Raw genomic sequence first — 22,384 nt, 5'->3', positions numbered from 1 at the left:
ATAGCTTGGGTCAAATAGTTTTTTTTTTTTTTAAGAAAAAGGGCATATATGGGAAGAGCATATCAAAAAGGTTGATGAAGGCTCCTGTGAGACTGAGCAGTACTTGAGGAGTCAAGCGGAAGGCAGTGTAGAAATCAGCAGCCTGGGATTTGATATATTGATTGGTAAACTGGCAATACAGAGAGATGGAAGGGCGAGGTTCTGGAGAGTGCTCACACTTTTGTCACTGAATTACAAATAGCAATACCTCATTTGATTGTAACCCTTTCTTTATCTTCCCTGTGTTCTTCCAGGGTGAAATCCCATTTTTCTGTTGTTTCTTCATTAATCTGCAATATGTTTTCTGCTTATAACTCTTTTCATACTGGATTACATTAGTTTCTAAATTGTCCTCCTTTTTCATCTTCTGTAGCTGTAAGACAGAAACATGCAAAAAAAAAGTCAACTTACAGTGTACTCCACAAATTTAGACACCAAAATCAGACTCTAATAGCCATAAAAGCACAGTCAGGATATTACACTAAGAAGTATTTCTAGTGAACTAGCAAGTCTATACGATGGGTAAGAGGCTAGTAGCCAACAAGGAAAGAAATGAGGACAGTCAAGCATGGCAAGGACTTTCTTGATCACCTGGTGTAGGGGCAAAACAATTCCAGAAGACATCTACATATAAGCAAGGAGCTTAGTGTGGCATGCCCCATTTCCCCGTCCCATAATTCTTGTCTCGCACCTGATTTATTGGGTGCTTACTGCTTTTGTAAACTGCTTGCCTAGTACTGGAGTTCTACTTCAAGCACAAAGCTCTGGTCAAGAATTTACAGGCTTGCTGACCCTGTGTAGGAAGAAGCTTGTTTGTCTTGGCCGATGCTGACAGCAGAGGCTGGCAAAGACTGCTTAATAGTCAAAACAATGAACTCATCAGGCAGGAGAAAAGTTCCACAGCTGCGTTCTCTGCTCTTGCGAGCACAACTTCAAGGTCACTGTAAGATAAACGATTGTCAGAAATATGAGATCTAAAGACACTTGCCCCTGGGAAAGATGAAAATCTCACAGGTATAGGTGCCACTTATGCCCCCTCCCTGAGGATCATTTGGGTATAAATAAAGGACCCTCAATCTGAGCAGATAAGCCTTAACATTGGCCAGAAGCCTAGACACCAGCCTCCAGGGAAGAGCGGCATGGTGTAAATCCAAACAGGGCCGTAACATGAGATATCTCCACCTGTCTGATGACTGGGGCTTCCATCAGGGAAAACAGAGAAAGTGAGATAAAAGGTGTGCTCATCATTAGTTGCTGTAAGTGTTTTAGCGCCTGCCTGCTGCAACCAATAGCTTTTGCTTCAATAAAACACTAAATTTTCTTTCCTCATCAGTGTGTTTCATGTTCATTCAGATCTCGAACTTTCTTGCCACAGGGAAGGGAAAAAACCTTTGGCAAAACACTGGGTTTGCAGTAATAGAAGTGCTGCAGCCCTCAGTGGTTCCCAGGGGGCTGCAACACACATTTGCCTATTAGCAAGGCAGAAAAGATTTTTGTTGAGGACATTGAACTTGTCAAGGATTATCAATACCTTGGCACAGTCATTAACCAAAATGGAGACAATAGTCAAGAAATTAGAAGGCTAGGACTGGGGAGGGCAGCTGTGAGAGAACTAGAAAAGGTCCTCAAATGTAAAGATGTATCACTGAACACTAAAGTCAGAATCATTCACGCCATGGTATTCCTGATTTCTATGTATGGATGTGAGAGTTGGACAGTGAAAACTGTGGATAAGAGCAAAATCAACTCATTTGAAATGTGGTATTGGAGGAGAGTTTTGTGCATACCATGGACTGCGAAAAAGACAAATAATTGGGTGTTAGAACAAATTCAACCAGAACTATCACTAGAAGCTAAAATGATGAAACTGAGGTTATCATACTGTGGACACATAATGAGAAGACATGATTCATTAGAAAAGACAATAATGCTGGGAAAAACAGAAGGAAGTAGAAAAAGAAGAAGGCCAAACAAGAGATGGATTGATTCCATAAAGGAAGCCACAGACCTGAACTTACAAGATCTGAACAGGGTGGTTCATGACAGATGCTCTTGGAGGTCACTGATTCATAGGGTCACCACAAATCGTAATTGACTTGAAGGCATATAACAACAACAAAGCGATGGAAGGATCTGTCAGTTTCAGTTCTCTCAGTTTCTCATTTTGCCAATCTTAGATTCAGTTCTCCACTTTGACATATTTTTTTTAAAAAATCCTCATGAACATTCTTCAGCATTTTCATGCAAATATCTCATAATAAACATTTTTGTTTGCAGTTTTGAGTAATGTATACATTTTTGCAAGCAATTTCTCCTAACATAATGCACTTTTTAATGTTACTATCACTAATATATTCGTTTTATGCACATTTCCCCCGATTATGTGCATTTTGGTTGGAGAACAGCATCGCAAAATTTGAGAAAGTGCACATTCTGACAGCTGGCTCAGAGCTTGGAAGATACCTTTTAAAAATTAATAAATTACAGTTACAATTACATGGCCAAAAAAGTAAATTAAATTACTTAAAATTAAAGTAAATTGCCATTACAATTACAATTGCTCTGAAAGTAACTGATTACTTTTTCTGAAAAGTAATCACTACAATTAATTTCAGTTACTTTTTTAAAAAAACGCCTACAAGGTGCTGTTCTTGGCTGCTGCATGTCTAAGTAGCCTAAAAATAAACACAAACATACAGAGGTAGTAGAATAATTCTTTTTATCCATAAGATAGCAATGGTGGTCTCTCCACTGGTAAAGGTGGTGGGGAGGGAGGCAGAGGCCACTACTCAGATCTTTGCATGTCAAACGGAGTGCAACCCCCCCAACCAGCCAGCAAGCATAATCTCTCTCACTTAACCACCTCCCGGACCCTGCCCTGCCACCAACTAAGGGAAACTCACTCAAGCAAACATTTTCCCCTGAGATGCAAAAAAGTTACAATACTGCAAATGCAGCACAGTAGCCAGAGAGGGTGGTGGAGGCCACTTTGTGTGCCAAGTGCAAACACAGTATTCACATGCATACACATACGTTGTCATCTTTTACCTCCACAGTTCTTTATCTCCATTCTGCTGCTGCATCCTTCTCCTTTATCCATGTTCTTCCCTCTCGCTCCTTTCCCCCTCCATCCCATTCTTCACCACCACCATCCATTTTTTTAAACAATTGTTGTCTCCACTCCACCCCATCTTGCTCTCCACCTCCTCCCTCGTTGCCTCCTACCCACCCACAGAGTATGAGGGAAGAGCCATGCTGCACAGAAGCCCAGCTTGAGAGACGTGATTTTCATCCACAAATCAGAGGAGCAGAAGACTTCCCCTGCTTCCCCCCCAAGTAATGCCCCAAAGTAATGCTGGAAACATTACAATTACTCCACAAAAGTAATAAAATTACTCCTAGTTATATTACAATCAAAATGTAAAGGAATTGCCCACTTCTTCCTCAAAAAAGTAATGAATTACAAGTAATTCGTTATTTGTAACGTATTACTTCCAAGCTCTGGCTGTGCTTCAGTTCTCAAACTGTTCTGGAAATTCAGCTTTAAATGTGAACTGAATTGAATTCCTCCCCCATCTCTAGTCCCTGGTGCCTTTCTGAAGATTGTGCAGGAAGGTCAGGGATGCAATGCTACAATTGGTAGTATAGACACTGATAATGGTGGCCATCCATGTGGATATCCTTATTCTGTCTCTCAATAATGACAAAAGACTCTAAGACCTTCATAAGTATGTTGCATTATTTCAAGAAAGCAAATCAGGAATATAGAGTTAGTTTTCGTGAGAAAGATAATGTCTTTTGGCCCAATCTGCTTCTGAGTTATTGTGAGGATAGAGATGGGGAGAAATTCAGTCCAGTTTATTATTTTGTGCTTCCCCAAACAACACATGAACTGAAACACAGCTATCCTTTGGCATGTGCACTTCTCTGAATTCTGTGATGCAGCTCTCCAACCAAAAAAGGGACATAAAATTATGTAGATTATTTAGTTATTAAATTTGTATCCTGCTCTCCCTTCCAAAAAGAGCTGAGAAGAAAGTGTGCATAAAAATGCATATATCCATGAAAGTAAGATACAAAAATGCATTATATTAGAAATTTTAATGACACCTTTTAAAAAAAAATTAAGATTGATGTGAAAATGTGGCAAACTGTATTTAAGATGGAAAAGATGAGAAACTGAGAGAAACTAAAATTGGCAGATTGATCCATCTCTATGCAAAGGTTAGTGAGAAACTTTGCAGAGTACTTTGCACACTAAAAAAAGGTTACAGAAATTCAAATGCTGCTTAGTATTTCTTCTAGGTCAGATAAGAAATCAGAATACTTCGCCTATTTTGCTTGGTGACTAATTACTGGAGCAGTTCTTAAGTCTTCTTGTTAACCCCCTGTCCCCCAGCTGTGGAGTCTGTTGCTGTGATGGCTCATTATGAGATGCACATGAACTGAAGTAATGCTATCTAATCTACACCTAGTTCTGAGTGACACTTTTACCACATACAACCCCCCCTTCATTTTAGCTTTAAGGGAACTGTAGAGGAGATTAGGCTGATTTATAGGGGACTTCCAGATTGTCACTGTAGGTGGGATTTAGCTGGATACTGGCACATTCAGGTTGTGCAGTTAAAGTGGATTTGATGCTCTTGTGTAATAAACCCCCTTCCAAAAAAAAAAAAAGTTGGATTTTTTGCAGTAAGAACAATGCTGGAAAAATGCACGGGGAAGCATGGGATAATAATCACTTAATGCAGTGTCATATAACCTGCCTGCAAACAAATCAGGATGAATACTCAATAAACAGGTCATCTGGAAATGCCCTAAGAGATTGGTCCACATGGAACCAATGGCAATCATGGCCAAATCCCTATCCAGCTGGAACCCAGATCTTGCATATCCAAACTCAGCACAAACAGCTTTTTTTTTTTGCTTTGTACTTTCAATCCACCTGATGGGAAACAATTGATATGCCTGTATTCTGAACCCCATCTTCCTATGGGGCTTCACTGCACCCTTTCACAAAGAGTCTTACAACTACGCTTTGCACTATTTTAAAAGTTTCTTCCTTTTATATTAATTGAGCTGCCTGTTTATTTTATCTGATCTTCCATCATTCATATGTTATATAAAAAGAAGTGAAAAAATTTAACCCATTTAATTTCCCAGAGCAGACTTTGTTTTCTCATTTGTTATTATCAGCTGCATCACCCTACGTCCTAGTTAGTTTTGTGAAACAAAAGCCTCGATTGTAGAACCTTGGTAAACTTTGGATTCATTTCACCTTCCCATTTTTGTTGTTGCCGCTCTTCCCTGTTCTAACTCTGGGAGATATAGACAACATGACTCAATTCAGTCCCAGCAGGGCATAACACATTTCTCTTTCTGTTCCCTCTCTGCATTTTAAAAAAATGCACATTGATGTCACTTTGCCAGACAAGTTAAAAATGCACTTGTTTGTGCATATAGATTTTTGGTGCTATTATTCCTCGCCGGCTATATTGTGCATTTACACTGTTTTTCTAATTGTATTTTTGTATGGTTGTTTAACATCTGGATTGCTGTTGTTTCCTATGTATATGCCACCATGGGTTCCTATGGGAATAAGTGTGGGGTGAAAACATAATCAACAAATATAGGCACCACACTAGGCCACTATAGGGAACAGAACGCCCGTGTATACCTCTTGATAGCCCTTCCTATGTTTGTTCAGTTAACCACATAAGAGGATAAGGTTATCAATGGTTACTAGCTACAATGGCTATGTTCTGCCTCCACTGTTAGAGGGAGTATGCCTCTGAATATCAGTTGCTGGGAACCACAAGTGGGGAGCTTGCTGTTGCACTCAGATCCTGCTTGTGGGCTTCCCATAGGCATTTGTGAGAACAGGATGCTGGACTACATGGGTCACTGGCCTGACATAGCAAGTGCTTCCTATATTATTGTATGCTCCCATTCCCAGGACTGACCTTCACATATCCTGAAGGGGAAAGCAGGGAAATCACATAATGTGTGTGTGGTAGACTACCACAATCAATAGTGACTGGCATTTGCTCCACATCATTTCCTCCCTCTCTACCTCCTGGTAAGTAGCAACAACATGGGAGATGAAAAGTCAGGGGAGTGCTGCCACCCTGTCGCCTACTACTGGGTGTGATCCAGTCAAAATTAAAACACTCCCATTGATTTCAGTGGGAGAAATTTATGCATGTTCTTGATGATCTCACTAAAAATGTTGAAAGTGCTGGATTTGGATTTGATTGTGTCTTGTGTCTGTGTGAGGATATATGCCTTATACCGAGTCAGAACATTGGTCCATAAAGCTCAGCATTGTCTGCCGTGACTAGCAACTGTTCTTCAGGGTCTCCAACATAGTTATTTCCCAGTGCTGCTTTGAGATGTCAAGAGCTGAACCTGAGACCTTCTGCGTGTAAGGCATGTGCTCTGGAAGGACAAGCAAGACCACAGTGCTCACAACAACTTTATGTATGGGCACAGGGCTGGCACACGCTGTCAATACACCGCTGCAACAGGGGTTATGGGTCCAGCCTAGCGGCCCAGCCTAGCAACCCAGCCAAGACGACCAGCCTACCAGCCTACCAGCCTAGCGACCTGTCTACTCAGTAAGTCTGCCAGAGTGCTGAGGAAGAGTGCTTAATCGTGGAAGCAAGTCGGGCGAAGGAATAGTGTTTAGCCGTGTGCAGAAGAAGCAGCTGCAGGCATGGCAGTTTCACTTTCAGCCGGGATGCCTTTGGAAAGGCTCACTGAACGAAACTATTCCAGTTGGAGATTAAGGATGCAAGCGTTCCTTACCAAGGAAGATTTATGGCAGGTAATTGTGACCGACCCACCGGCGGATCCGCAACCGGCTCCGTGGATTCGAATGGATGAGAAAGTGAAGGCGTTAATCATCTTGGCGGTTGATGATTCTCAGTTGCTCTTTATACAAAAGCCGACGGCGAGGCTTATATGGACTGCATTAAATGAAGTGCATGTGCGAAAGACGGCCAGCAGCAAAATTCACTTAGCACGAAGACTCTATCAGATGAAGCTGGCTGAGGACGGGACTATGTCTGCTCATTTGTTGGAAATAAAGAAGTTGTTTGCAGAGCTGCAAGAAAGGAATGTGGAGCACACACAGTTGCAGCAAGTGTACATCATCCTCTCTTCACTGAATTCGTCTTGGGATCCAATCGTGAGCTCGCTGGAAGCTATGCCAGATGAGGGTCTGACAGTTGAGTAAGTTTCGGGCAAACTGCTCCAGGAGTGGGACAGACGCAAGGAAGCCGATGGAAGAGAGAGAACTGAGAAAAGAGAATGCAGAAAGACAAACTTCAAAGACACAGAAGCAAGATCATTTGGACTAAAAGCCTGTTACTTCTGTGGTGCTACTACTCATCTTCAAAGAGACTGTGAAGCGAAGTGAAAAGGACGAGGCAGGAAGCCGTCATGTGTGCAGCTGGTGAGTGCTGACAACTGCAAAACTAAAAGCAGCAAAGACAGAGACAGTACTGTATGGGTGGTAGACTCAGGCGCTACCCACAGTATGGTGAAGGACATAACTTTGTTCAAAACTACACTTCCCACGAAAGAGGATGTTGTGCTTGCAGATGGCACGCACAGACAGGTATTGGGGAGGGGAACTGTAAAGTTATGCGAAATGAACACCATAATGACTGATGTATCGTTTGTACCAAGCTTAGAATGCAATATCATGTCTGTTAAGAAACTGAATGCAATGGGATATGTTGTCACGTTTAGGCAAGGGACATGTGAGATAAAGAAAGGGGACAAACTCTGTATGAAGGGATATCTTAGGAATTCACTGTTTTACATACAATTCAAACCCACAAGATGTGCTACTATGTGTGCAAACAAGAAGCCTCATGACTGATGTATTCATCTATGGCATAGAAAACTAGGTCACGCTAGTTTTGGAACAATCATGAAAACACCCAGTAATAATGTGGATGTGACACTGAAAGAGTGTAACCAGTATGTGGAATGTGATGTATGTAATCAAACCAAAGCCACGGTTGCTCCTGTATGTAAAGAGGCAGAGAGTAGCACAAATGCACCATATCAAATGATTCATATTGATTTAGCAGGACCGTTTCAAGGTTCACAAGGTGGTACCAAGTATTTTCTGGTGATTGTAGATGACTATACCAGGTTTTGTACCGTTTATTTGTTACATGCAAAAGACGAAGCAGAGGGGAAACTGAAACAGTTTGTGAAAAAGATTGAAGTACAACACGGTGTCACAATCCAAAGGATACGCTCTGATCAAGGGGGAGAGTTCACTGGTAAATCGTTAGAGCAGTATTTGTCAAAGAAAGGGATAGAACAGAATTTCACTGCCCCATTTTCTCCGTTTCAGAATGGATTAGCGGAGAGAAAAAATAGAACCCTTCAGGATGCAATTAGAGCCATGTTAAGGGACTCTGAGTTACCAAATGCGTTTTGGAGAGAGTGTATGTTATATGCCAATTACATTCAAAATAGGCTGTATCATAGAGCAATTCAAATGACACCATATGAGAAACTCAATGGAAAGAAACCAAGACTGCAGCATATTGTTAGATTTGGAGCAAAGTGCTGGGTACACGTTCCCAAAGGAAAACGACATGGGAAGTTAGCTCCCAGAGCACAGAAAGGGAATGTACTGGGATTTCAAAATGCTTACTATCGTGTCTGGATACCAAATCAGAGAAGGGTGGTACTAAGCAGGAGCATTAAAGTCAGGAACAGGATTGGGAGAACATTGAGTATGCGGAACTAGGCAATTCACATGAGCATGATGCAACCACAGAACATGAACCAGAACAAGGGATAAAACAAGAGGAAGAAGAACGACCTCTTGCTAGTGAGGATGAGAGAGGCAAAGAGGAAACAGAGCCTCAGGTAACATTAAGACGCTCTGAAAGAGCAAATCTGGGTAAACCACCTGAAAGGTTTCAGATTGGCACAGTAACAAGCCAAGAAACAAACAGGTGCAAAGTAATGGATGATGGTGAAACACTGTACCTCGAATGTATTAAATAAAGATTGACATAACGGTAACGAAAACAAACTGTAATTGTGGGGGGAAAGCTATGAAATGTATGTACTCATGTCTTTATGGAAAAGGTGGAAGCTGTAGGCTGCTGAGGAGTCTATGTGTCTAGTTTTCCAGAAAGACAGAAATAAGAAGACATGTAATGAGTCAAACACTGTGCAGCAGCTCAAGGTCAGAGACTGCAGCTGGCATGAAACAGAACATCTATAAAGCCTTGAAAGAGAAACTTCAAGGTGTGGGGGTGTGGGGTGTTAGAAGAGCTAGGAAAGTATTCGTGTCTGTATCTGTGAGAGAAAATCCTGTCAGTAAAGACTCTTAACAAGTAATGGTCTGTGTGTGGATATCTTTCGGCTGGTTCTATTCCTACTGGGCACAGGGCTGGCACACGCTGTCAATACGCCACTGCAACAAATGAAAGCTTTTCTATTGTCTTCTATTCATTTTTTAACAGTTCTGAACAACTACAATGAATTTCACCAGTAGTTAAAATACACCAATGCTTAAAAAGAAAGTAACATTTTCGTAAGGGCTGTTTTTGATCTGGTGTTTGAAGATTTTTTTCACCCACACCAACTTCCAAGTGGATTCTTCTTCTTTTTCAGGCCAACTATTGTTCTCCAAGAAATGTTTCTTTGAGGGCTACTTTGAGGGCTGCTTCTTTGAGGACATCCTATAAAGACTTCACAGGGTGCAGCGAAAGTCGACACATTTTAAGATAAGCTAGAATCACTGGGGGGGGGAAGAATTCTGGTAATATTGCTTCTTTTATTTCTTTAGACAACCCCTAATTATGTACCTCAAAAGTATGTCAATAAAGTGTGTGTGTGTGTGTGTGTGTGTGTGTGTGTGTGTGAGAGAGAGAGAGAGAGAGAGAGAGAGAGAGAGATTTTTAAGGGATTTAAATATATGTTCAGCTTTCTCCTTTTCATATCTTACCTTCTGTCAAACCACAGACCTATGAACAGTAGAAAGATTCAACATGACATCAAAGAGGCAGTTTGCTCTGTCTCTTTGATGAGGTCATAAGTAAGATTCCCTGAGGATTCTAACAAGACCAGCCACAGTGAGTGCCAGAAGAAGGTCAGAAGATTGCCTTCCCCCCACACACACCTCTTGTCTGACCACTCCACATTCACCAGCAATGTAAAAAGTGCAGTTAAGCTTAAAATTTTTTCTGGAACTAGTGCTTGACATGTTTGTTCAAGAGAAAAGTTTTTACTAGAACTCTGAAAACTGTTGTTCTAGTGCATGTTTTAAAATAAGTAATAAAAAGCAACCATTGCCTTTTGGCTTATGTTCAATGTTATGCATAGTGTACTCTTAAACACAACACATTCAGAAAAAGACATTAGGCCAATATTTTAAGATATAACTATAAGAAATATATTTTCAGTATAGTAGACCTTTTTCTATTACAGTCTTTCCCAGTCTTTGAGTCCCCAGATGTTGTTGGACTACAATTCCCACCAGACCCATCAAGTATCCTTCAATTTTGTTCTGTATTTGCAATGGCCTATGGGTCAAGCGATAACATTGACTGATTGACTGACTGGTCAATGGTCAGGAATGATAGGAACTGTAGTCCATCAACATCTTGGGACCCAAAGGTTGGGAAAGGCTGGTCTATTGGATTGTGGGCAATATTCAGTCCTCAGGAAGTGCATGCTTAAAGTAGTGATAGCACTATGTAAGAATGCTGGGTGTCAGCTGGAGTACCATATGCAACTTCTCATTCATCATGCCAGTGCAATTCATGCACAGTTGTGCAGCGCCTGTTCTGCACTATCCCTGAATTGGTTGGACAGATAAAGCTTCCCTCCTCCATTCAGCAATTTGAGCTTTATTCTTATTGGATCGCATATAAGGTCCAACCAGTTCAAAGCTGCAACTGGACCGGAATCTTCTGGGAGGGAAGAAAACTTTACATGGTGTTGTTAGTGTATAGATCATTAACTTGATCATTAACTTTCAGATGTAGAAGTTCCATGTGTGACTGAAAGGCTCACTAGTCTGTGGAAAAGTTTTCATGTGAATAAATCCATTGCAAGAACATAATACTTTAATATTATCCTGGTCAACAGCAGAGTCTCATTTTTTCTCATTGTAACTGCCAGATTTATGTTTAGAAATAAATTCCAAGCTATTCCATCTGTGTTCACAGCTGGCTGAAAAATCCCAGCTCCCTATTGACTAAAACTGGATATTAGTTTGGGCTAAAACCACGTGGCCCTCTTTAAATTTACAAATAAGCATATGTCAAACATCAAAGAGAAACAACCAGGTTGTGAACAAAGTACTGAAGATCAAAGTCTAGAAAACAGATGATTTCTGCACTAGGAGACAACTGCCTGATTTCTGTCAGAAAATGCTAGAAAGGGGAGGAGGGAACTTGCATGAATTAAATTAAATAGGAGTTTGACATCTTTTTAAAACAAATTATCTGTCAATATATTCTGGCATTTATCAAATCTGCATCTCAGTACGTTTTGCTTTACCTGTAAGGCCCTTGGCTGAGGTGATGAAGACTAATGCACATACATAAGCGGCAACAGCAAATGGATGAGGACCCAATGCAAGTCTGTTTTCTGAATGGCATCGTGTTCTTTATTACAAATCCTGGAACATCACTGTGAGCAGTTCAAAAAAGCTGGATCACTTTAGTGAGATACCAGGCTTACTGGAGAATTTGATGACAAGTCTGAATTGCTAGTGGTGAGCACGTCTTGCAATGTCCAAGGAGAGTTGCAGAAATACTTTGGCTTTATTTTGGTTGGGGTGGGGGATTGGAAACACCTGGAAGTAAACTAGTTTCAGGATCAGAGGCAGCTTACAAAATTATTTATGCAGAAATATTCTCCGGAAAAAACCACAAGGTATACAGTCCTCATGAGCTCTTTCTGATAGATTATTTATTTACTTTTAAGAATATTTATAACTGACAACTCAAAACTATCAAGGCAGTGAACAATAAAATTGCCGGTGGAGTACATCTGTTGCTCAGTGAGGAGCCATAAAGGCTACGGTTGCCCCACAGAGAGCTCCAGTGGTTAGCGTGGGGGAGCGGCCCCCTCTTCCCGGAGCCACCCAGGAATTGTAGAGGATAGTAGTTTAAGGGGAGGGGGGCTGCCTAATGGCAGACTAGGAGTGGGGCATGTGCAGACCAGAGGGGGGTACTGTGGGGGGAAAGGGAGTCAGGATATTAAAAGGCTAGGCGGCAGATCCTGGAAAGGTGTGGGTGGCAGGCCGTACCAGTTTAGGGGAACAAGGGATAGATGCATAATATCCATCCCTTGTTCCGGGCCTGTCCATAACCAGAAGATAACTGTGGGATGCAGGACTCCATCCGACCTTCGACTGTTGTTGTGTAATGCCAGGTCTGTGGCGCAAAAGACAACGCTCATCCATGATATGATCCTGGATGAGAGCGCAGACCTGGTGTGTATTATGGAGACCTGGCTGGATGAGGCCTCAGCGCCTACACTGGGGGCCATGTGTCCAGCCGGTTTCCAATACGCACACCAGCCGAGGGTTGGTAGGCGGGGAGGGGGAGTGGCAGTCATCTACCGGGGGTCCTTGGTTTTTGCCAGACCTCCTCTCCATGAGACCAAGTTTGTTGACTGCATGTACTGGAGGTTGGGCCCTAAGGGCAGTTTAGGGATTCTACTTGTGTATCGCCCACCCCGCTGCACAGCAGACTCCCTGGCCGAGGTGCTCAAGGTGGTCTCGGCTGTACGGATGCTCTCCCCCAACCTATTGGTTTTGGGGGACTTCAGCGTGCATGCCGAGGCCGTCCTCACTGGAGCCCCTCGGGATTTCATGGAAACCATGACTTCCTGGGAACTGCACCTTAGTAATAGAGGGCCCACCCATGTAGTTGGTCATGCTCTTGACCTTGTGTTTGTCTCGGGAGGGGAGGGAAGTGCTCTGAAAATGGGGACTGTTCTTTCTAACCCCGTGTCATGGTTAGATCACTACCTGGTGAATATAGACCTCTCAATGCCACACACCCTCCGCAGGGGACAAGGACCTATTAGGATGGTCCGCCCCAGATGCCTGATGGATCCTAAAGGATTCCTGAATGTGCTGGGAGATTTGGAGCCGGCTGAAGGGCGCCTGGTCGAAACCCTGGTGGTGGAGTGGAATAGGGAGATCACTAGGGCAGTAGACCGGGTGGCTCCGAAACGTCCTCTCCCCCTGAATAGAACTCAGATAGCACCCTGGTATACACCACAGCTCCGGGGTCTGAGACAGGAGGTGAGACGACTAGAGCGCCGGTGGCGGAAATCTCGCTCTGAAGGCGATCGGACACTGGTTAGAGCAGCAATAGCTGCCTACCAGGTGGCAACAAAGGCAACAAAGAGGGAATTTTTTGCTGCCTCTATTGCGTCCGCAGAGTGTTGTCCCAGGAGGTTGTTCCAAGTGGTCCGAAACCTGGTCGGTCCAGTTGTTCAGGAACCCATGGAGCACTCTAAAGCCTCCTGTGACATACTTGCTAAACACTTTGCCGATAAAATCGAGCGCCTGAAGAGCACGATTCCATACGCTGTGGACACAGGAAGTGAGCCAGTCGGCCAGTTGCATTCCGGTCCGGTGGGATTGGTTTCAGCCTCTTCTCTCTGAGGACATGGACAAGGTGCTCTCTACTGTGAAGCCAACCACCTGTCTGTTGGATCCTTGCCCTTCATGGCTCATTATGAGCTGTAAAGAGAGACTGAGTGAAGGGATCAAGGCAGTGGTAAATGCATCCTTGGAAGAGGGTGTAATGCCATCAGCCCTCAAGGAAGCAGTAATAAAGCCCATCTTGAAAAAGTCTTCCTTGGATCCCCAAGAGTTAAATAACTTCTGCCCAGTCTCTAATTTACCATTCTTGGGCAAGGTGATTGAACGAGTGGTGGCCAAACAGTTACAGACACACTTGGATGAAGCAGATTATCTAGATCCATTCCAATCGGGCTTCAGGACTGGACATGGAACTGAAACAGCCTTGGTCGCCCTGGTGGATGATATGAGGAGGGCATTGGATAGGGGAGAATATACCTTCCTCGTCCTTCTCGATCTCTCAGCGGCTTTCGATACCGTCGACCACGGTATCCTTTTAGATCGCCTGGTGGGATTGGGAATAGGAGGCACCGTTTTACGGTGGCTCCGTTCCTATCTCTCAGACAGACATCAATGGGTGGCATTGGGGGAGGAGGTTTCAGACCCTTGGCCTCTCAATTGTGGAGTGCCACGGGGTTCTATCCTCTCCCCCATGCTATTCAACATCTATGTAAAGCTGCTGGGGGCCATCATCAGGAGATCTGGGCTGCAGTGCCACCAATATGCGGATGACACTCAGCTCTATCTCTCATTTAAGTCCTCACCAGAGTTGGCTGTGGACACCATTTCCAAGTGCCTGGAATCCGTAAGTGGATGGATGGGAAGGAATAGGCTGAAACTAAACCCCGATAACACCGAGGTGTTGCTCATGGGAGACAAGAGAAGGTTAGGAGATATAGACCTGGTGTTTAATGGGGTAAGATTACCCCTGAAAGACCAGGTCCGCAGCCTCAAGGTCATTCTTGACTCCCAACTGTCCATGGAGGCTCAGGTTTCAGCAGTGAGCCGGGCAGCTTGGTATCAATTACATCTGATAAGGAGGCTGCAAACCTACCTTCCTGTCCATCTGCTCCCCCAGGTGATACATGCCCTGGTCTCCTCCCGCTTAGACTACTGTAATGCACTCTACATGGGGTTACCCTTGAAAATGGTCCGGAAATTACAACTGATACAGAATGCGGCGGCACGATTGATTAAGAACAGCCGTCGCCGTGATCATATCACTCCGGTGTTAGTAGATCTACACTGGCTGCCAGTTGTTTACCAGGCCCAATTCAAGGTGTTGGTGTTGACCTATAAAGCCCTATACGGTTTCAGCCCAGTTTATCTGAAGGAGCGCCTCCAGCATCACCAATTATGCCGCCTGACGAGATCAGCCACACAAGACCTTCTCTCAGTCCCACCAGTTAAAATAGCGAGGCTGGTGCGGACTAGAGAGAGGGCATTCTCGATTGTGGCCCCCACCCTCTGGAATTCCCTTCCTTTCGACCTTCGCCATGCCCCCTCCCTGATAGGTTTCCGCCGAGCCTTGAAGACCTGGCTGTTCAGGCAGGCCTATGGGATCCCTGGGGTGGGTTAGCTTTTAATACTGTTATTAATCAGAATTGTAGTGTTTAGTCTAATTATTGATTGTGGCTCTCATTGTTTTATATTGTATTTTATTGTATTGATGTACATTGCCTAGAGTGGCTGTTAATTCGGCCAGATAGGCGACTCATAAATAAAATTTTATTATTATTATTATTAAAATCATTATAATATCATAAAAGTTTAAAATCTTAAAATGTTTCCCTCCTTCATAGAGCAATCGTGACTAACTGAAGATCATGCAATGAACTTGAAGACACTGCCATGCCATTCCAATCAGATTTGGATACTAAATGTGTGAGATCAAAAAATGTACTTCTAGTCTACACTTTTAGTCTCAGGTTCAAGAAGGATGTTAATAGACTAGAATAATATTCAGGGGAGAACTACATGGATGAAAATCTAGAAGATAAACTATATAAAACAAGGGTAGGGAATCACCTTGGGCCAGAGGATCTGATCCAGTAGTGGCCAACACTCTGTGGGCCACTTTGACAGGTGGGTAGGCCACCCATTTATAGGGATGGAAAGATTTGTCTGTTTCAGTTCTCTCCATTTTCATTTTTTCCAATATTAAATTAATTTCTCCACATTTCTGTGGTAATTTGGAAATTTATATTTAAAAAATCATCATGAAAATTTTAGTGCTAATTTGTCATTAATAAACACATTTTTGCATGCAGTTTTGACTAATGTACACATTTTTGCAAGCAATTTCTCCTAATATGCACTTTTGTATGTAACTTTCACTAATATTCATTTTTATGTACATTTCCCCCTAATGTATGCATTTATGTAAACATGGTTTGGTTGGAGAATGGCACTGCAAAATTTGGGAAAATGCACGTTTTGAAGGTCAGCTGTGCTTCAGTTCTCATATTGTTTTGGAAAGTGCAGATTTGATAAATTCAGCTTTAAATGTGAACTGAACTGAATTTCTCCCCCATCGCTACCTACCTGTCAATCACCTGACATCATATTATGTCAGGTCATTGAAAGTTCAAGCGGCAGCTGCAATGGTTGGAACGTAAGCTAGGGATGCAGAGAAAGAATTGGGGTGGACTCTGTGCCCTCCAAAGTGACAGAAGGTACCAAATTCAAAAAGCCTTCTATTTTGCCTGCAAAGGAAGAAACAAGAGCACACACAGAGTGTGCTCCCAATTCTTCCTTCGCATCCCCAGCTTAAACCGAAGCTGATGATGTAAAGGATAGTTCTTCTTTAGCTGTGGCTTGAAGTTTCAAGCCACAGTTTGAATTACATGACATCAGGCATGGCTCACCCAGAATGGCTTGGTGGGCCAACTTCCAAGGCCTTGCAGGCCTAATTAGGCACATGGGCTGGAGGTTGCCCATCAATCACATTAAGAAAGGATTAATAAATGAGGTATCGTTAACCTGCAACAGTAGCTTTCAAATTTCTCATAAGACACTTTTTATTCTGATTCATCAGGCAATTAACCATTATCTGTCTGCCATGTAAGCCCTATACGTGGCAGAATGTTCTGGTACATGTTCTTGGGTACATTCTTAGTACGGCTGCCAGGGCTGGCTTCAGGTCTGAGGGTTGCCTTGGAGAAAATGTCTTCTGGTGAGCTTCCACCTAAATCAATGGCTTCTCTCAGGCTTGCCTGGCTGGGGTATCAGCAACAGCATTCTGAGGGCAACTAGGAACCACCATTGTAATTTCACACAATGCTCTGGAGTGATGCTGTGGTACATTAAAATGACTGCTCACAGACCCATCTGTCCAGTACACAGCAGTGCTGGTAATCCTTGCCAGGGTCCTCGAACCTCAGCAGACCTAGAATGCAAGCTGCTGATGACTGCCCTGACTTCTCTCAGGGACTGTCAATATGGCCTCACTATTATTCTTCACAAACTAAATATGCTCAACACTCCTATAACTTCACACTATAGGAGAAGATCAGTAATGATTGTCACATTACCTTATAAAGTGTGCTTTTCATTATTGATCCTTTTATCTAGAACAGAACATGCACATAGCTTTTTCTTGGGGGTGGGGAACGTGTGAGCCTCCAGATGTTGTTGGACTGCAAGTCCCCCCAGCTCCCAGCCACTACAGCTTACAACAAGCAAGTCATCAATTATTTACAAAATACGCATTTGGCAGGAAGCAACCCCCCCCCCAAAAAAAACTCATGGAAGAATGGAGCACCTATTGAAATATATCAAGTGCCCTCTTGTTCCTTTTAAAACATGGTTATCGTAAATCAACTTTTTTCCAGCTGTTTTTCTTCAGGACAGAATAATGGGCAAAATCTTTCTCTCTGGCCAGCTGTGACAGCCTTTCTGGCTTAGGTCCTTTTTTTAAACAAAGGCTCCTATTATTATCATCTTATTTTAAAATATATGGATATAAGTTTGTATTTGATACACAAAACCCAGATCATGCTATAACATCTGCTTCATTTTATTGGTTCTTGTATGAATCTCTCTTTGAAGGGAGATCATTAATTTTCTTCTATGTGAAATCTATACTTCAAGCTTCTCACAAAATATAGTAATGAGGGAAGAAAACCATTATTTTATCAAAAAACTAGTGCTTTCTACTACAAGATAGACTCATGCATGTGCATAACTTTTGAAATGGTCTCCCCCAATGTATGTACTGCAACTGAAACATTCTTTGTGGATCCGACCAGATACTATGCAAGGACTAACATTAGCCATTACCACTCACTTACATGGATGTATTAGAATTTAAAGCAATTTCAGTGGGATGAGGGCCTATTCACACCATAATTTCTATGTAGCAATAAACTCCATATCTTAAGTGTGTATGTATTATCGTGACTGGTGTGAATGCTGTGACACACGTCATATAGGTACTATTATCAACTAGAATCCAAATTGTTGTGGTTAATGCTAGAGAACCACAGGAACGTCCAGGATGTCTCTAGAATAAGATAGTAGAATCAGTGTGCATATGAGTTTATCCAAGTTTTCAAGGATGTTGATATGAATGGTGATGGACCAAAGCAAGCCACAGCTCACTATCCAAAATAATGCTCTACTTGTACTTGTACACTGTGGCTAGAATTTATGATAATGGTTAGATCTAGAGGAGCAAGACTATGGTAATATTTGAAATTAAGTACAAGAAACTTACAGTGAAGATGAGAAGTGGGAGAAGCCAGTGGAAAGCAGATGAGTAACATAACTGAAATGGCAAACAGAAAATATCAGATGAGTATTTAGAGCAGAGTGGAGAAGCTTAAGAGTAGAAATGGGAAGACCAACAAGAAGAGTAGTACCATAATCAGTGTGAGAAATACTAAGATAATGAATTAAAATATTAGTAATATCTGTAGGAAAGCAATTTCATAAAGTACATTTAGATGAACATAGCTGATATAGACATTAATTTAAAACAAAAGAGCCTGGATAGATCAGGCCAAAGGCCCACAGTGGCCAACTAGATGCCTCTGGGAAGCATGAATGCAGGCCCTGAGCACAATAGCACTCACCCTGCTTGAGATTCCCAGGAACTGGTGTTCAGAGGCATACAGTCTTCAACATCGCCATCATTGCTAGCAGCTATAAATAGCCGTATCTATTTTGTATTTGTCTACAACCATTTAAAGTCATCTAAGCTGGTGGCTGTGACAGCCACCCTGACACTCTGGGTTCCTGGATGCCTCAGGAAGACAGATCTTGCCACAACAGAGTGTACCTCCCTCTTGTGACTTACCTTATCCCATTTGAGGTACCTCCAGATAAAGATTTAAATACTTTCACAAGGCTGTCCTTTATAAAATAGCCTCCAAATTTCCCTGAGGTTTCTCTGAAGCCTCTTGAGGTAGGGCAACATTATGCCTTTAGATGTGAGCGGTGAAAATGAGAGACCACACCAGGTTTATGAAGAAATTAAAAGCTCATTAAGACAGAAAAAATGTGGAGTTTAAGATATGCAAAAGTTTGGAGAAAGAAATGCAAACCTCCTAAATTGTAGAAAGTCAGTATATTCCCCATTGGAGCAAAATCACAAAATAAAGTAGACAAAAACACCATCCACTTCCCCTAACTAAAAAACCCACTTAACTCACCAGGGTCTCTAGAGAATCTTACTCTCAAATGGCAGTCTTTCCTCGTGGTTTTTCCTCCCTCCTACATTTACCAAGCTTCTCCTTATCACACTGAGATGTGCCTTGGTCTAAAGGCTTTGTTATCTCAGAGTCCCACCTTGAACTAAAGATAATCCAGACAGACCACCTGTAGTTATAGATTCACCTTGTCAATCATACACCCACCCCAGTAGGTCACAGGAATCCATCAGACAGAGATGTGACTTTCCACACATATGCAGTGGTGTTTACACTACCTGGGTAGTTGTCTCTCAAGTCCAGGTGATTTGAACAGCCAGACCATGTCTTTGGAGCAAATTAATCCTATAATCCCTGATGAACAAACATGTAAAAACATGCATTCTCATATTATACACAGCTTTCCCTAAAAAACATAGTTCATAGTAACAGTCCAGGACAGCAAAGTCCAGTTCCTTCACAGTGAGCCAGGATCTGTTCTCAATCATCCCAGAGTGCAGGACATGGAATGATGGGCTAAAGTGATAGGAAGCTGGATTTTGCTTGAACATCAGGGAAAACTTCCTAACTGTTATAACGGTACAACAATGGAACCAGTTACTTAGGGAGGTGGTGAGCTATCTGATACTGGAGACATTCAAGAGGCAGCTGGACAGCCACCTGTCAACTATACTTTAAGCTGGATTCCAGCATTGAGCAGGGGTTGGCTCAATGGCCTTATAGGCCCCTTCCAACTCTATTATTCTAGTGATCATAACTACATCTTGTGGTAACAGATTCCATAGCTGAACTAGGCACTGTGTAAAGTACTTCCTTTTGGTCTGTCATGAGTCTCTCCCTATTCAGCTTCATTGGATGACCCTGGGTTGGAGTTTTTTTTAGAGTTGGTGGAAAAACCTTAGATGATGGTCAGGTAGACTTGGTCCAGTTTATCCTCAAGTGATAGTATGAGAGCACTTTCATTTATTGCCTGGGCTAATTGGGTTCAGATGGGCTAATTGGGTTCAGATGGTACTGGTGAACACCTGCTGGCTTCAGGAAGCATCAATCTTGAGAAAGAGGATACAGAGATATATTAGCCTTCAGGTGAGTATTTGTGGGAAAGAGGTGAGAAATGGGTCATCTGAAAGAATGCTGGAAGAGCCCTCTGGGACAATAAGAGAAGTTTTGATCTTAAGGTTGGAGTTAAATAACTCTGTAATGAATGATTACATTCCTCCTTGCAAAAACGTTTATAATGAATTAGTGAAGGACAATGCAAAACCATTAGAATATTTCAAAGCTCTCCTGGCAGAAATAAAAAGCAGATGGTACAATGAATTAAAGTACCACAATACTGAACTTCCATTAACAAAATTAGCAGGACTAATATTTCATTACATCACCATGAAGATGAAGCCTTTAACACATCAAGTAAGTGTTAAGACAATGTTTTAGCCACCATGACCTCTTACACACACTGACAGAAGATCAAGAAGCTAGGTTTTCTGTGCAATTTATCTTTTTTCTACTCTCCATGATATACTGTGAACAAAATGGAACAGCCTACTGTTTATTCTGAATAGGTAGTCCTACTTATAATCTTCTGCTTGCTTAGGACTGAAAAAAAATAGGGGAGGTTATCCTGCAGGCTATAATACTTGGCTTGTGGCTTGTCCTTGTCTCCATGGGTCATATCATACATATGGATGAGGATTGGGAAAGGAGTGCCTTAGTGATAGAGCACATGTTTTATATGCAAAGGGTCTCAGGTTCAATTCCCAGCATTTTTAGGTAAGGCTGGGAGAGTCCCCTGTCTGAAACCATGGAGAGCCGCAGCCAGTCAGTGTTGACAATGCTGAGCTAGACAGACCAATGGCCTGATTCAGTACAAGACTGATTCCTATGATCCCATATACAATTTGTCATATCTCATCCACCCAACCTTCTAAAACATACAGTTTCAAATCTGAGTACATGCTAGCCAAATTAGGATACAGTTTCTGATAAAATCAGATAGCATACAGTAAAATAGGTATAGTTGGTATGCAGTCCTGAGTATTAGATGATATATATTCTGGATATGCCACTGCCATACACTGAAAATATGAGTGTTCCTATTATGAAAGAGTGTTAGCCATGCACACACAATCCTAGATCATCATTAGCCAATCTATAGAACTAAGGTTTTAGAACTCTAGCCCTTTCATGAAAGTAAGAACATCACGTACAGGCTATGAGTCAGTTATCCGGTACAAGGAGTATATTTTGTGCTATGTACAGGGAGTTCGCATAAGGAACAGACCATTATGTACTACCTACTTAAAACATTTCAAGAGAGTGGTGATGCTTCTCTTTGGTTTCTACCTGTTTATTGCATATTGGATAAGTCTAAGAAGTAATCAGTCATTTGGCATATCCAAGAATGAACTGGATCAGATGAATGGTGATAGGTCTTTGTACGTGCCTTTGATAACCAAGAATACCATCCAAGCATCCCCACCCCACTGCCTGCAAACAGCGACAAAGAATTCTGGACAACCCAGCTGGCTCTTATATGGAGAGTGTAAAGATTGCATATTGGCCTAGTAAAGTAAATTCCACAATCTAAGAGTACTAACAGTGTGTGCTAATGGTTTTGGACAACCCTTCCTTCAATCTATAAATCACAGTAACAATAGATGATAGATGGATGGTCTGCCTTCAAGTCGATTCCCACTTAAAGCGACCCTATGAATAGGGTTTTCACGGTAAGCCGTATTCAGAAGGGGTTTACCATTGCCTTCCTCTGAGGCTGAGAGGCAGTGACTGGCCCAAGGTCACCCAGTGTGCTTCATGGCTGTGTGGGGATTCGAACCTGGTCTCCCACGTCGTAGTCCAACACCTTAACCACTACACTACACTGGTTCTCATGTAACAATAGATCCTGTTATATTTTTAGGCAAGCGTGCACATAAATCATTCAATGGTTTGTATGAATTGTTATTACAAAGTTAACAGTGGTCATTACAAGAACATAAGAACACAAGAAGAGCCTGCTGGATCAGGCCAGTGGCCCATCTAG

General features: G+C 42.3%; 1 protein-coding gene across 6 annotated transcripts in view; it reads right to left on the bottom strand.

Moving 5' to 3' along the window:
* The window catches only part of LOC133382242 (uncharacterized), a 28,517-nt gene extending 8,247 nt beyond the window's left edge, over positions 1-20,270 (bottom strand). For 2 of the 6 annotated variants that reach the window (XM_061621922.1, XM_061621928.1), the window contains exons 1-2: positions 19,620-20,258; positions 248-412 (exon numbers count right to left, since the gene is read on the bottom strand). In XM_061621922.1, the coding sequence (XP_061477906.1) occupies positions 248-403 (156 nt within the window). In that variant the 5' untranslated portion in view covers positions 404-412; positions 19,620-20,258. Of the gene's footprint in view, positions 1-247; positions 413-730; positions 902-18,407; positions 18,459-19,344; positions 19,464-19,619 lie in introns of those variants that run through there. The other 4 variants (XM_061621923.1, XM_061621925.1, XM_061621926.1 and 1 more) reach the window with 4 other exon arrangements.
* Positions 20,271-22,384: the final 2,114 nt, after the last annotated feature.

This window comes from Rhineura floridana, chromosome 3, assembly GCF_030035675.1.
Source record: "Rhineura floridana isolate rRhiFlo1 chromosome 3, rRhiFlo1.hap2, whole genome shotgun sequence".
In the NCBI taxonomy this organism is placed as follows: domain Eukaryota; kingdom Metazoa; phylum Chordata; class Lepidosauria; order Squamata; family Rhineuridae; genus Rhineura; species Rhineura floridana.
The sequence above is the reverse complement of the archived record's forward strand: the minus strand, read 5'-3'. Positions and strand labels throughout refer to the sequence as shown.